Source organism: Penicillium crustosum (assembly GCF_028827405.1).
Source record: "Penicillium crustosum strain IBT 35664 chromosome Unknown utg000004l_segment0_segment0, whole genome shotgun sequence".
NCBI lineage: Eukaryota > Fungi > Ascomycota > Eurotiomycetes > Eurotiales > Aspergillaceae > Penicillium > Penicillium crustosum.
Window position 1 is genome coordinate 3,439,164 of NW_026623125.1, and position 15,891 is coordinate 3,455,054.

Below are 15,891 nucleotides of genomic sequence, written 5' to 3' on the forward strand. Positions count from 1 at the left end.
ATGAAAATGTGAGAACTTGTAAAAAAAAGACACGACGATTAACGAGTCTCCATCATGGACTTGGCTATCTGCCCTATGCTATCCCAATCGCTATGCAATCGACTTATTCAATGAGATATCCGAGTCAGCGGATGACCTAGCCCTAAAAACACCGATTATCATTCAGCCTCATCCGCGTTGTAGCCGTATGGCTTTGCGTCATTCCAGAACGGGAGATTTCTAGCTATTGTATCTATTTGGTATCAATCCCGTCGTTTCACAGAAATATAAGTCCACTTTCCTCCAAATTGTTAAATGTCAACAATGAAGGCAGCCAACATTAGAAATCCTCAGCGGGTATCGGGTCACGTGTGGATCTGCAATATCATCTCCGCCTCCGCACGGATTTGCTTCCTTCACGCGAACAGCAGGACAACCCCTCAGATACTGTGTTTTGAGTTACTTTACCCTCGCGGAAGAAAAACGTACCTAATTATCCTTTCTATTCAACCCTCCAACCCTCGATCTTTCTCCATTCACCCTTTTTCAACCCACCGAGCTCTGCCTCGCATCACCAACAAAATACTCCTCATTCTCATACACGACGCGCATAACAATGGTCTCACTATTCGGCTGGGGCTCAAGCCCAACTTCAACCCCGGAGTCGAGCCAATCAACACCTCAAGAAAAGCCAACACCCGATGCATCCGCAGCCCCAGCACAAACACAAACACAACTAGCACAACCACCCTCACCGCAAACAAACACAAACCTCAAACTCTTCTTCGGAGGAATGACCTTCTTCGCGCTGTCGGTATTAGTCACACGCCGCGCCTTCCATAAGAAACGCATCTCCTGCATCCCACCATTTTACACAAGCTCGACATACCACCAACCGCACTCGAACTCGGCAGGTGATGCATTCGAGGCTCTAAATCTGGCAACTCTCAATGTGATCTCGTTTGGAATTATGGCCGGCGGTGCAGTCGGGTATGCATTGAATATTAATGGACTTGAGGATATGCGGAGATTCGTGCGCAATGGGTTGCAGGGTGGTAGTGACACACCTGTGAAGAGTGATGAGGAGCTTGAGACGGAGGTCACTGAATGGGTAACTAAGATCCTTGGTGATAAGTTTGAGAAGCAGTTGGAGAAGGAGAAGATGAAGAGGGCGTTCCGGGAGGAAAAGGAAAATCAGGATACCAAAGAGAGTAACTGATTCCGGACTCGAAATACTTAACTTGTACATATATACACACACACACCACTCCTTACATTGAACCCGGATTCGAGTCTTGGATAAACGAGGATCGTAGAAGGTTAATTGGTCCCATGTAGACTATAAGCTTGAAGTATCCCCTGAATTGATCCCTCCTAAAAAGTATATCACGGTAAAGCCTAACGCAACCGATGGCCTATTCATAGAGGCCTTATGAGCCCCTATTATGGAATATTGAGGGGGTCGTGGGCGATTATAAACCAGTGTCTCATAATCGCTGTATTGTAACGTTCTACTAATCGTATAGAGTTCAAATTTGAATTCAGAATTACAATCTGGGGGATCATGTCACACCGCTACCGCCCAATATTATTGCCAAATCGACGTCAACTGTACTCTCCAAACTCTTTGTCTCACCTGAATGACATTTGCTTCGAAGGTTTTGGTGGAATGCCTCAAAACTTGAGATTTGATTCAGCCTCCCGGTCATAATGGATCGGTGAGAAAACCAGTGGGTGGCCTGCATACGGAGTCTTAGAAATATACTGATTATCTCAGATATCCTTATGTGGTCGGCAATACGATCAAACTACACCTCAAAATGAAGGGGGCAGCATACTGTCAGACTGGGACATGGTCTGCACCCCGCAGCCAGTCCCTCCTGTAGATTACGAAGACGTATAGGGGCCAGGGCTCAAACCCCCTTTGGGGGGGACTTTCTGCCTGGATGCCCTAATTTAGATCAAAATACCTGAATTATAATTACATATGCCTTAATAATCAACGTACTCTGCCATCGGAGGACTTCTTGATGTTTCAATACTAGTAGTACTAAACTACGACATCGCCCATGGACGGGCAGGTGGGCATTGGCCACGGGCCTATAGACAGGCCCTACCCTTAGGACCTACGGGCTATAGGCGTCATAGGTGCCCGTGGGTCTTTTTAGTAAGTATAATTCCTTAACCTCGTGACTTATATTAATTAATGCGGTTTGGTTGGGGTGGCCACTCGGGGGTAGTGGCCGCTTGGTAGTGAAATACATTATGACCAGTTAGTTAGGGTTTTTTAAATTAGTTTGGCTTTCGTACTACCCTTTTGTGATTTTAAAATTAAAAGAAATAAATCGTTTTGATACCATAGAACTACCATAGGGTATAAGTGTGTAAAAGTATCAATTAAATATACTTGGTGTTTAATATGGTAGACAAGTTGATATATACCATAGAAGTGTGGATGAAAACCTTGGAATTACTGCCTGGCAATATTATCCAATGAGAGAGTTGTGTCTAGGTCGCATACTTACCTAGTCGCCCGTACAAACCCTCAACCTTGGAACCCTAGTTTCGTATCGGTTTAGCCAAGTGCCAAGCCTCAATTGCCTGAGACGCCGAGAGAATGCAAAACCTGCAAACCGCTCGGGGTCACAGATCCAGGAAGATGGATTGGATTAGATACTTTGCTCCCTCTCCGTTTCTTTCTCCTTTTGTTTTCCTCGGAGCCAGTCAGTCCAGGTCGTGCAATACAACGTATTGCTATATCTCTCCCCATAGCTTACCCCGACGACTATATTGGGCTGATTCCCATCTATACCTGGCCTTTTGGCGAGGCAGACTTACCGATCCAGGTCACCTGCAGCATCCTCTTCCGTGGTGATGAGTTGGACACTAAGTTAATATCCAAGTCCGATAAAGCCATTGAACGTTCCATTAGTCCCTTCCCCTAGCAACCTCACTGGAATCTCAGTCAAGTCATGGTTTTCTATGGAGCTAGCAAAGGTTGTCTGACTTGTCTCAAGCGGCGCGTCAAGGTTCGTCGATTCCGGTGCAAGCAATAGAGCCAGTAGACATTGCTAACAAAAGAAAAGTGTGACGAAGGCAAGCCCACATGTTCAAGGTGCAGTAAAGCAAAGCGCCAGTGCCAAGGATACCGAGACCAGGTGTCTGTGATATTTCGAGATGAAACTCACAAGTTCATCAACATAGCTGGGCCGAAGTCTGATCTCGATAGCACTCTAGAAAATGTCCGGACAGTTTTGCAATGGATGTTGATTTCCGGACAGCAGGAAATGCCCATGGCGGACTTATATGGAATAATTCCTGTCATTTACCGCCAAGCCCAGGAAAATTCCGTCTTCAAGGTCATATTTTCAATCCTGTGTGATTTTCTTGTGACGCGAGCTAGGAACGGCAGAGCCCCCGCTGTTGCATCTATTGCTCGGTATGGGCAGATACTTGGGGTTGTCAGGGCTCAATTGCGAGATGCAGAAAGAATTGAGAACATTAATGAAGTACTATTGACCATCCTTTCAATTAACAGCATCGAGGTGAGCCATCCTTGATTTCATTTTGAGTTGGTTATTTACGAGTGAAAAAGGGTCTTTCTGCCACGGAAACATCCCTTGCCCTGTGGGGGGCACATTATGATATCATCCATTCTCTTCTTCGAAATGAAAGTAGGGAGTTCCCAATGGATGAGGCCTCCATTTTGATTTTTTTCGCATTTAGGGAGATGGTGGTGAGTGGCGAGTCAACTCCTATTACTATTTGGCACGTTTTTGCTAACCAAATATTAAGGTGATGAATCATGTCCTGAAATCTAAATCCATGAGCCATTTCCTGGATACTCACTACCACATATTTCACGATTGCGTGTTTTGTCAGAACATAAAATCAAATCCCTCTATCGAACTTGCTAGTCTGGGTATATCAGTAGCGAATCTACGTGCCTCTACACAATCCGCCTTGCTGGACGATCGCAGTCCACAAAATTTATTGTCAATGAGGTCTCTCATTCAGCAATGCAAAGAGCTCGATACCAGACTTACTTTTTGGCATAATAATCTGCCTCTGATCTCAAAAGCCTGTTCAATCCCAGCCGCAGACCTGCACAGGATTTCATCTGCACCACACTTACTTGGCCCTAATCTCCGAGAAGCCTATCTTTACCGCAATCTGCACACGGCAGAGCTCCACTGCAGATACTACACCTTGAGAGCAATGGTTCTATCTGTCATTCTTCGCTGCAACGCCTCCCTGAATCAAAGTGACCTTTGGCTATCCCTGAACGCCTCCCAAGACCACGCCAGTACTTCAGAAACCCAAAATTCACTCCTGGATGTATTTCAATCAATATACAGCTCCGCCCCATTCTTCCTAGGTATCACGCCGCCTAGCCTTCCACCGAATCCCACAATCTATCAAATCTCGCCTCTAGGCCCAATCCAACTCGTCAACCCGTTATATGTTGCTCGCTCAGTTTTCTTTGCGCCGCTTGAACAACGAGTGTGGATTGACACAACCTTGCGTCTGATCAGACACAACTTTGATGTTGAAATTCCGGGGATGATAGCTGCTTCGAATGACTTCAGGCCATTGTTTCCGAAGGAGGGGGAGTGGGATAGATCGAAAATTTATGGGACTACTCGTGACTGGTTCACAGGTTGAAAGACGATGGTTGATTACTGTTTTTAGGAGGCAAGTCTTGTGTATTAAACAATTTTTAAATACAAAATCCTTCAAATTTAGCTAGAAGCCAAAGTTCATGGGAGAAGAAGTGAAGCTACATATACAGAGTATACATTTTCTAGGAGCGATGTGGCCCAACTCAAAAGATATAGGTACATTAAAAACAACATCCACCTGCTTCATTGAATGCATGTTCCTTTTTACGCCCACAAGTCTGCTGTTTGGAGCCACTGGCATCTGTCAATATTGCCAGGACCCTTCTGGATATCGATTCCCCCGTCCTGAATACCTAGAATCTTTCTTTCTGGGCCAGTGATAGGGAGCTCCGGGAGCCCTTCCCCGTTCGGATTGCCGAATTTCACAAAGTTTGCGATGTAGCCCTGCAGGATGTCTGCGTAAGGAACGATAATAGATCCATCAACCTGGTCCCTGCCCGCTCCGTTATAAAACAGATGCAGGAAATCCCCACCATGAATTGCCGGGAAAACACTCCATTGGTAGCGATAAGTTTGGTTGCTGTAGGCCGCCGAGAGTTGTTCAACATTACACACCAGACCAAAGTCGCCAATGAAGCCGATTGCGCGGTCGTACCAGGAGTTGTTGAATTGGTCGAGCGAGTATGATGTGTTAACGATATAACCTATATCGCAAGAGTCCGCCAAGGGAAAGAGACCTTGGAGGTGAGAGGTAAACAACTCATCCGTGGTTACATATGGTGCTATAAATGTTAATCCCTCGTTACTGGCGTGAGATGTAAGGATTGTGACGTTGGGGTTGAAGTTGTGGTCAAGAAACGCTTGACCTGGAGTAGTCGGTACATATGTTCCATCAACCACTGGTCCAAATGAGAATGTGCTGTCCTTCGAGGAGGATATCACATGGGTATTCGCATGAATAATACTCTCAGATGGTACCCTGCGAGCTTCGGAGATGCTCTGTGTACCAATACTGTCAAATAGTGCCCGTGCAGCTTGAACCTGGGTCTCTGATGAGGTGGGAACCCATCCCGGGGACTCGATGTAGGCGCGTTTGAAGGGAAGCTCACCGGTCCCACCATTTGCAATGAGATGATGCATGATACTGCCTGCTCCAGCGGATCCTATATCCCTCCATGTTAGACCCAGACTCTAAGACGATAGACTCAGTACTTACCACCAGCGACTGTAATGTTATTCCGATCACCACCAAACAGATTGATGTTCTGCTGAACCCACTCCAGGGCAAGCCGCTGGTCATGAAGGCCGAGGTTGGGAACTCCGCCAGCTGCCTCAAATTCGCGCCCTGCTAACCAGCCTAATCCACCTAGCCGGTAGTTAATCGCGACATAGACAATACCGTCGGACCCATCCTTCTGACTGTTCAAAATGAGACGGGTGGGATCCCCAGCACTGCCGTCGATCTTGTTGCCTGCGACATAAGCCCCTCCGTGGATCCTTATTTCGTCAGACATAAACGCGATTGAGTCAAATGGGGCACTTACCAAACTAATACTGGGGCTAAACGGTGACCATCACGATTGAAGAATGCCTTTTTTGGTGTAATAACATCCAGAAAGAGACAGTCCTCTGTATACTGGGTTGCATTAACGTCGGGATTTTCAGGCAAGGAGGCGAAATCAGCCTCGGCCCGGCTGTTGACCTCTTCGTACTCAAAAGACGAAGCTTGGTTATTCGCAAAAGCCGCCTGAAATTGAGATGTCACGTTAAACCACCTAGGAAATCCTTGTGGGCAAACACGGTTCATGGCTCCGTCCTGTATACCCGACATTCGACCTTTGGGTGCAAGAGGAGGAGCCCAACGAAGATCTCCAACCGGTGCTTCGGCGTAGCGAATGTTAGAAAAGGTGTAGATTTGCGTTGTCTCCTATACATCATTTATCAACAATTTGGAAACGTTAAAGCTGGCAAGGATATTCACATTAAAGGACTGGGCTCGGTGGACTTCGTACCCCAAATCTATCTTCGGTAGTTTGGAGGAATTGCACTCAGCCACTGCCGGTGTCACCTGAAGAGCTGCCACTGCAGCTAAAAGAAGGAGTATGTTTGCGTTCATCATGTCTGGTTGGAAACAGAAAGAATGGATGTTTTTGCATTTCTCTAGAATCCAACAAGACAGAGAGCATGTTTAAATAGATCTCGCATAAAATCTGCTTGCTGATAATCAGACCTCGGTAATCGCTATGAGACTTTGTGTCTCATATTACCTTGGTTAAAGCCATTGGCATTTTCGAGATACAGCTAGCGTTGCGAGAGCTCTTGCAGATCATTCAGACCAAGATGTACTCCGTACCGAGTGCCGTGTTGGCTCCACTACTTGCGTTCTCGCCAAGTTAGCCCCACAAAGCTCGTAACGCTAACTAGATTGGGCGCTAAGTGGAAGTTGCCAAGAGCTTGGTATTCCCGAGTATCAAGGAAAAGAAGCTCGCGCTCGTGTGTAGTGTTGAAGGAGAGACTTTTGTATATAATAGGAATGCCAGTTCTGAAGCCCAAATTCCATCTTATTCTATTACCATTTCCCCTAGTTTTCTGCAACATGGCGCGCCTCGAAACCTATCATGGGTCTTTTATCTGGAACTACCTTCCGTCTTTCGTTGCCGGAATCGTGTTTGCGAGCTTGTTTGCAATTTGCTCTGCTGTTCACTGCTGGCGAGTAACGCGAGAGTATAGAAAGCTTTGCTGCTGGTTCATACTCGGAGGCCTCTGTGAGTTGATTTATCCACCCAACCCTCAGGCTTTGCTAATTCGTTATTCGAAACATTAGTTGAAACAGCTGGCTTCGCCATCCGTGCCATGGCCCATCATCGCAGCGGACAAATCTGGCTGTACGTCGTCCAGACTCTCTTAATACTTCTTGCACCGGCATTATTCGCCGCGTCTATCTACGCCACTCTTGGACGGATGATATCAAACCTCAAAGCAACATCGCTGTCTGCACTTCATCCCAGATGGATGACCATAATCTTTGTGTCTGGTGACATTCTTTCGTTTTTTATTCAGGCTGTGGCAGGATCCATGCTATCCTCAACCAAAAGCAAGCAGTCCACTAAAGACACCGGAAAGGTTGTTATGATCCTGGGATTGGTGATTCAAGTCATATTTCTATCCGGGTTTGTCGTTGCAATTGCTATCTTTCATCAGCGGTGGCACCAAATGCACGCCTCCAAAGCTCTCAGCGAACATAATCGGCGTTCCATGCGGATTCTGTACTCGTTGTACGGGATGAGCGGACTGATTCTCGTTCGATCTGTTTTCCGTGTCATCGAGTATATCGAAGGCAACGATGGATATCTCCTGACTCATGAATGGCCATTGTATGTGTTTGACGGCACACCTATGATTTTAGTCATGGCTGTATTTATGGTTTGGCATCCTGCTACCCAGGGAAACCTTGATGATATGTCAACACACAGTGCGCAGAGCATGCAATGTTTAAATGGTCGCTTCTAACTGGAATTCCATAAGGATTTCTTGATAAGCAGTGCCACCACTACTATAAAGGATTGTCGCATGAGCCCTTTCAGCACTCGACTTGTTGTTGTGGCAATTTACGTCACTATCTATTGTTGGCAGCCTATTTGGCTAAGCCGCTGTTCGAGCTCTCAAACCAGTCATGTCCCCACCCATATAGAGATAGATATAAGTCTTGGCATATAATTTTTACCCCTGGCCTAAATTTCAGGTTTGGAGCTCAATCGCATTGTATTTCAATATATCCGATCGTAATTTCACAGGAACAGCCTGTTGGTGCCAAGAAAATGACATGGAACACGAGATAGTAGGGATGGAATAGGATTGTCCAAGCACCTATACTCTAGGCCTTTTCAGGGCTACAAGCCCCCTATTCTGATCGCTGGAGAATAAACACTACAGATATCTTCAACGGATTCTATGCTGGCCGGTTGCCCCCATGATGTCCCATTCGCTCCGATTACCTGCAAGTCCTCCTTCCCACCCTCAATCATTGTCCAGCCGGGACCTCTTTCCGGATCCTTGGCAAAAGAAGCCCAAGAATGCTGCATAAATTTGCTTAATTCAATCTGCTGAGGTGTGGTCATGTAATTCCTCGGGTAGGTACCAAAAACGAGAGAGATCTCAGATGTATGCCAAGCGCCCGCTCCTGGGAAGGGCTGAGTGTTAGGGAAGCTTGCATTGAAGTAATACCGCCACACTTTATAATTGGCATCGTTGAGCACATTGGCGATTGCAGACGTCGTACAGGTATAGAGATAGTCGGTAACAATGCGGGATTTTAGCTCTTTCTCGGTGGCGTCATGGGGGTAAGCTGCACGAGCCAGGGCTTGGGAGTGAGTGTCGTTACCCAAAAAGTTCTGCAAAAGAATCTGGGAGTCCGGCATAACAGAAGTCAACACGGTTCCTTCGTCTGCGTTGGTTCCAAGAAGAATTGGCACGTTGGCGACGGTGTGCGCGTTGATGGCTGCCTCAAAATTGCCATTGTTGGTCTTGTTATCAACAGCTGGTGGGAAGCCGAGGGTACCGCTGTTGAGAATAGCTCTGATTTGATCAGCAGGAGAGGACCGCATACACTCGAGTTGCGAGATTCCAGACGTTGTCGAGTTACACCCTAGATCATCCGCCAAAGCTGCCCAGGATTTGTCCCCGTCACCTTGATCCCCCAAGGCCTGACTTTGCATGATGGCAGCACGGAACTGTAATGGACTAGGAGGGTTGGCGAGGAGCTGTTTCACAGAATAGCCCCCTGACGATTCACCAAATACCGTCACTTTTGATGGATCGCCCCCAAAAGCTCGAATGTTTTTGGTTACCCAGGTGAGTGCTTGTCTTTGATCCATAAACCCGAGATTCCTTTGTTCTAGGGCAATCTGTGGCGAGGCAGGGAAGCCAAATACTATCAACAATGTGTTAGTCTTGTCCTTCCCGGCCAGCATAATATGAGTAAATACCGTTCGTTCTATAATTTGTGGTTACAACAATAACATCATGCTGTGCTGCTATCACAGAGCCGTCGTATTCTGGGACGCTGGCAGAGCCAAGCTGAAAGCTCCCACCGTGTATCCAAAACATGACTGGCTTATCGGCGCCTGGAACCGAGCCCCCCGGGGCAAACACATTGAGGTAGAGGCAATCTTCGCTCTCTGGTAAAGGCGGATTGTTGAATATCTTCCCAAACTCATCATCTGAACAAACATCAGTGGCATTCAGTAATAATCTTGTTAGAATGCTAATACTCATAAATTGCTGAATACAAGCGGGCTTGAATTCTGTCGCGTTCAACGGTGAATTCCAAGGTAGGGGGTTTTCAGGGGGCGAAAATCGGATGGGCGGAGACTGTGCGAACGGGATACCGAGGTATTTATTTACAGTCGCTGTAGGTGATGATGGTTGCGTAGTTGTGCCAACTATGGTACCGCTGGCTATGATAGCCGTGGGATATGCACCCTCGACTGAGCAATTAGGATACGCGACGATGAGCGGCACCACCAGGCTGAGGGCTAATAAGGAAAATATAGGAAAGACCATGATTTCCAAGGGAAGTTTTCAAATGGAATACAAGAAGAGTACAGATTGGTAGAACTGGATCCCTTTAACTGTCCATGAAGAGGATGGGCTAAGAAAAAAAAAAAAAATGACACCGCTCCGGTCAACGAGTTAAGGATGTCCAACCTCGGAAAAAATATTTTTGACTCTTTACAAAGACAAATGAGGTCACTTGTCTCAGCAGTTCGGACTGTTGGAGCCGTCCGAGAAAGGAAAGCGTCGGAGGAGGGAAGAGTCCGAAGCATTGTTGTCCGAAGCATTGTTGTCCGAAAGGTGAGTCCGAGGAAGCTATCACTTGTTCTCCACAAGTTTCAAGGCACTGCAGATTCAACTATTAAATGACTTATCAACTCTAAGTAAGTCTTTGAATACGCCCGATCTTCACTATTCCGAAACTAAACCATTGCGCACTACACATTGAAGAACGCTGAACGTAAGTAGATTTGGCTTGATTTCTGGCTTTGAAAAGGCTGTTTTGCAGTAGCAGATCCTTGTTTGAACTCTTGCTTATCTCCATCACTTTGAAATTCTAGCATGCTCGTCCTCGTTGCCGGTGTCACTGGTAATCTGGGCCAGAAACTGGTCCATAGCCTCATCAGTCGTGGGCACAAAGTTCGAGGCATGGGTCGAAACCTCTCCAAGATGGTTCCAGAGGCCCACAGCCTGCTAGAATCTTTCATTGAGTGTCCGCTATTCTACGATGTCGCAGCTCTGGACCGTGCTTGTACAGGCGTCGATGCTGTCATCTGTGCTTACGGCATGCATCCACGTCTTCAACTCGATGGGCAACTACTCCTTCTTCATGCAGCCGAGCGTTCTGGTGTCAAAATATTCGTGGCTGCGAGCTGGAATCATGATTGGCGGAACTTGGAGCTTGGAAAGCATGAGAGCTATGATGCGTACGTCTCTTTCCGGCACCAGGTCGAGATGACCTCCGATATCAAGCCCATCTACGTCTTCAACGGAATATTTGCGGAAACCCTTTTTTCCTTCGCAGATCATGGCCATTTTGGACCCGACCAGCCGAACCTGTGGGATCCCAAAGAGAAGCGAATGAAAATTTGGGGAACTGGGCATGCTGTCTGGTACTGGACAACTGAGCAAGATGCCGCTGAGTTCACGGCCGAAATACTACAGCGTGATGATGCTGTCGATGGTGGCTTTTGGAACGTTTGCTCGGGAGCGAATTCTTTGATCGAAATTGCCGAAATTTACGAGCAGAGCCAGGGAAGAAAGGTCACTCTGGATATCATGGGGAGCGTGGAAGACCTGCGTGCGAAGGCACTGAGTGCCCGAGAACAAGGGGACAAAAGTCACTTTGAGCGCTATATCGGATGGTTTTACCAACTCCACGCCATAGATGGAACTTGGACTTTCCCGAAACTCGACAACGATAAGCTGAAAGCTAAGACCACTTCCTTGGAAGAGTTTTGGGCGAACCACCCAGAAATTTAGACATACCTTTAGGAGAATTGGTATCACATGTCAGCAGCCAAAGGATAACCTGTGTCACATACAAAATGGGTGTTTTTGAGACTCCAATATTCAACAATGACGTACCTAGATAAGGTATCTGGTAAACGAGCGACCATCTCTAAAACACATCGTAGATACGATGGGTTACGACTTGAAATTAAAATAACGATGATCCATATCAAATTTTCCCTAAAGCTGAAAGCTGTTCATATCATATCTGTCTAATTTTGAGAATTTTGGAGATTTTGATTTTTTTCGTGAATAAGACAACGATATATATTTTTAGTCTAGCGACGGACTTTTCAATATGACAATAATTCAAGTCTTAGTTTTCTTAGAAATTGATATATATTACTTACTAAAATCGCCTATCGGTTGCTATCTACTAGCAGTGGAAATTGAATCAAATTATAGCCACTCTAAATTGGTATTCTTTAGATTGTAACTGCGTTTTTGGTACTCTGAGACAGAAATGTAGTACTATTCAGTGGTATATAAGTCTGAGCATGACCAAACGAATGTCAATAAACATGCTGGCCAATAATCATGCAATATGTACGCCTTTTTCTGTGATATTCTTGTTTTCACGGCCATATGATCTGGGTAAATAGCCCATTCGATCTATATATCTAATCCTTCATTTCTGACACTTTTCGATATTCTAGCCCTATAGGCATGGAATTGCGAATTAGTATTAATCAGCGGAATCTACGGATGGGGCGAATTAATCACAGTTCCACAATACCCACGCCACTCTCGATCACCGTGGAAATAAACCTTTTGTCTTCTGTTTTAGTTCGGAACTCAATTCTGAAGGAAGTTAGCTTCGGAACGTCGGAAGGCTTGGCATCCGACATGACCTGTAGATTTCTTGTCTGAACTAGTTTTTCCATTAGCATTGTATGACTCTTCTGGTTATTGCGTTCAAAACATTTCTCTCTATCCACTCCTATGGTCGGGGTGTGTTTTGTCCGAAATGTCGGAGTCGCGGCCATCGGTTTCGCGGCCATCGGTTGAAGGAGCATTGGCTGTACGTCTTCTGGGTCCAAAATTGTGCCCGTCTTGTCGTTAACCATTGATGATAGTGTGACCTATGCTTTGCTAGAAAGGTATTACTCTATTCGCAATGTTATATTTTGTGTGCTCACAGAAATTCTATCGTAGGTGAAATGTGATCGTGGTAACCCATGCGGTGGTTGCCTCGAATCAAAAGCTCACTGTCTTCGCACTCGCCGTAAACGCGTTCGCAAATCCAGGCCTGCGCAGCAAAGGTGAGTAAAATATCCTATCAAACTTATGCAAAAGGCTGGCTTCTCACCCCTACTAGCATCAGCAACGAACGAATCCATAGTATTATCAAACGGGTTTCCAATTTGGAAGACTGCCTCGCCGGTGTTACCTCATTAGCTGCATCGCCGAAATTGAGCCCCTACAATCGCGATGTTACATCAGATGCCGAGGCCTTACGTACCAAATCTAGTTTGTCAACCAGCTCTAATACTACACTGGCAAACAGCAAGACAGGACATATCTTTTGCACCGACGAAGCCTCCCTCCATAGGACAAAGCGACAGCGCTATGCAGATAAAGGCATACCCAATGGTGATTTCTTCAACTCATTGGCAATCAATGTTCTTGAATCAGCATCTCAGTATCCCCCGTCCTTGGAAGCTCGATCATTCATTCTGCATGAGCTGAGACACAGTGGACCTTCCAGCGCGAGTCGACGTGCCATTCTTAAGTCCGCTCTTTCCTTTGTCGAGCAAACACTTGATCTGGAATTTACTGCTAGGTACAAAAATTTACAGGGCCCTGATGTGGGAGTGAGTGCCGCTCGTTTGCATGAAAAGCCTCCTATCACGCTCGAGTTTTTGTACACCATGCTTAACGGTAATACTCCCCCAACAATGTTCCTCCAGTCATACTCACATATCAAAGACAATGCTAGGACGTCACAAAGAGCCTATCTTTATGAATACACTTTCTGCATCCCCTCTACCACATTAGAGAGGATGACTCTTGCACTTCTCGAGAAGGATGGAAACGAGCAGACCTTGCTTCAATACACTATATGTGTGCATTGTAAAGCCTTCTGCTACATCGTATCCCTGCCACTCTCCACTCAGAGTCCAAGAATGCAAAGTTACCTACGGCAAAGTTCTCAGAGGCATTTGGAGACCGCATTAGACGCACTTGACTGGCTCAGTCTCACTATTCCACCAAGCTTGCCATTGATGCAGGCGCTTTTGGCTGGTGTAAGTTTCTTTACTATTGAATTAGTACTTCAATAACAGTCTTCTGACTCTCCAGGCGATTTTATTCCAATATCAAGGTGATACTGACAAGTGTTGGACCTTGATTGCTCATGCCTCAAATATTTGCAAGGTACTCGGCTGGCACACCCCCACTACCTTCACATTTGATCCAAATAATGAGTCCGAGGCGGAAATTCTTGCAGCAGTGCACCAATGTTACGTGCTTGATAAGACCATATCCATGAATCATAATAAACCTGTTTCTCTGCCAGAGTTGGACTTCCTTTCGATTTTATCATCGACACGCTTCGTCCAAGGGCCTTTTTCCTTCGTTATAGAGGGTGGTCTACTTCAAGCACAGATCCAGGAAAAAATCATCCGACATTTACAGTCAGATTCTCATCTTGGCGAAATTGATTGTTCAGCGATTATCGCATCACTTACACAGAAATTACAGCTGTTTAAATTCAAATATGATCAGGTAAGCCCTTCTATGATATTTTACGAAGATTTGCTCAGTTCCAAGTAGGTCAGATCTCAGCCGGCCAATGATGGCGATTGTCACCTTCATCAACAATTTATGGCTTTGGATTTTGCACATTATTCTCTCATGACGGTGCTGTGCCGATATGATCCTTCCATCAATAAGTCTACCGAGTCACGAGAGAAGTGTTTGTCATACGCGCGTGAGGCGCTGCTTTCCGTCAGGCGGCTACGCGACCCACTAGGAAGATCTAACCAAGCCTCAGAATTCTGTTCTATATTCATTATGTGGTATGAAAGCCTCACAAAACTTGATTCTTCTCTACTGCTTTTGAAGGACTCCTGTTAATGGCATTCTAGGAGCATGTTAAGTTTCCCGCTGAGCCCTTATTTCATCGTCTTCTGTAATGTCGTCGCGACTTCACATAGACACGACTTTCAACTTTTGTCGGACATTGTGGATATTCTGGCGCAAACCATGGACGTTAACTATTCTATCCGCCGATTGCACAGCCTATGCTCTATGCTTATGAACTTGTGCAAGCCGCCAATGAACCCGAGAGATGAAATAAGCCACGTTCCACCAGTGTCAACGCAGACATCTTTCGTTATTGATGGCATCATGGATACTGGGCTCAACTCCTTGAATGCGGTCAGCTCAAGTACAGAGGTCTCAAGCGTTAATCAGTCTCTACCTATATTCGGCCAGGGTTTGGATTGGTCCTGTCAGCAATCCGTCCCAAGAGAAGGAGAACCATTTACAAGAGAAGAAACAACCCAAATGGTTACCATTCCGACCCAAGGAGGGAATATTTCCACCTGTAATGAAAACATTCTGTGGCAGCTGTTTGAAGCGCAGCCCAGCTTGGATTGGTTGGAAAGCGATATACCCTCATCAGGGATTAACTTGTGACAAAATAGGCAGTACGATAATGTATGGCATCAATCAATGATATTTCATGGATCAGCCCATACATTATTGTTTGTTAGCAGGCTAAGGAGTTTACTTGCTAGACTCAGGGTATACATATCCTTCTTTTAGTAGACTAAATAGATCAAGATTTCTTCCTTAGATTTTTCCCCGGTAGTTATTGCAGCTGCAACCAGCTAAAACATTTTTTGCTGACCTGGTAATATTCCAATATTGGATATAGGTTTTATAAGAGCCAAGAAACAAAACTCAAGGTTCTAGGGGGCTCCATGGTCACGAGATACGGCATATATGTTTCCTATCTAGATTTTTCTAACTAGATAAATATCTCGGATTCTCCTCACCACGTCGCCGAGGTTTTATTATTCTTTAAAACATGGGTATCAAGCCCACGAGAGATTCCGAACGCCTTCCATATCGTGCCCATAAAGATAATCTTTCAAACCCTCATCAGATGATATAGAAAAACAACATGTTTTACACATATTCGTAATAATGCCAGCTTATTCTATGATACCTGTGAGGAATATTCCACGCAAACAACGCAAACGAAGCAAACACAACA

The 15,891-nt window shown here is 45.7% G+C and overlaps 6 protein-coding genes across 6 annotated transcripts; 4 read left to right on the forward strand and 2 right to left on the reverse strand.

Moving 5' to 3' along the window:
* Positions 1–595: 595 nt before the first annotated feature.
* On the forward strand, positions 596–1,198 carry N7487_010342 (uncharacterized protein; the record flags this gene model as incomplete). Its single annotated transcript, XM_056878072.1, has 1 exon — positions 596–1,198. The coding sequence occupies one exon, from the start codon at positions 596–598 to the stop codon at positions 1,196–1,198; it is 603 nt and encodes a 200-aa protein (XP_056726652.1).
* A 3,667-nt stretch (positions 1,199–4,865) lies between these two features.
* Positions 4,866–6,717, reverse strand: N7487_010343 (Carboxylesterase type B; the record flags this gene model as incomplete). Its single annotated transcript, XM_056878073.1, has 4 exons — positions 4,866–5,764; positions 5,818–6,098; positions 6,146–6,528; positions 6,583–6,717. 4 exons carry the CDS (start codon positions 6,715–6,717, stop codon positions 4,866–4,868), a joined length of 1,698 nt encoding a protein of 565 aa, XP_056726653.1.
* A 480-nt stretch (positions 6,718–7,197) lies between these two features.
* On the forward strand, positions 7,198–8,111 carry N7487_010344 (RTA1 domain-containing protein; the record flags this gene model as incomplete). The annotated part of the gene is made up of 2 exons (XM_056878074.1): positions 7,198–7,366; positions 7,426–8,111. 2 exons carry the CDS (start codon positions 7,198–7,200, stop codon positions 8,109–8,111), a joined length of 855 nt encoding a protein of 284 aa, XP_056726654.1.
* A 380-nt stretch (positions 8,112–8,491) lies between these two features.
* N7487_010345 (carboxylesterase/lipase family protein) lies at positions 8,492–10,163 on the reverse strand (the record flags this gene model as incomplete). Its single annotated transcript, XM_056878075.1, has 3 exons — positions 8,492–9,531; positions 9,587–9,820; positions 9,872–10,163. The coding sequence occupies 3 exons, from the start codon at positions 10,161–10,163 to the stop codon at positions 8,492–8,494; spliced, it is 1,566 nt and encodes a 521-aa protein (XP_056726655.1).
* A 552-nt stretch (positions 10,164–10,715) lies between these two features.
* N7487_010346 (uncharacterized protein) lies at positions 10,716–11,636 on the forward strand (the record flags this gene model as incomplete). Its single annotated transcript, XM_056878076.1, has 1 exon — positions 10,716–11,636. One exon carries the CDS (start codon positions 10,716–10,718, stop codon positions 11,634–11,636), a length of 921 nt encoding a protein of 306 aa, XP_056726656.1.
* Positions 11,637–12,633: 997 nt separating this feature from the next.
* Positions 12,634–13,948, forward strand: N7487_010347 (Zn(II)2Cys6 transcription factor domain-containing protein; the record flags this gene model as incomplete). Its single annotated transcript, XM_056878077.1, has 4 exons — positions 12,634–12,687; positions 12,743–12,766; positions 12,822–12,928; positions 12,985–13,948. The coding sequence occupies 4 exons, from the start codon at positions 12,634–12,636 to the stop codon at positions 13,946–13,948; spliced, it is 1,149 nt and encodes a 382-aa protein (XP_056726657.1).
* Positions 13,949–15,891: the final 1,943 nt, after the last annotated feature.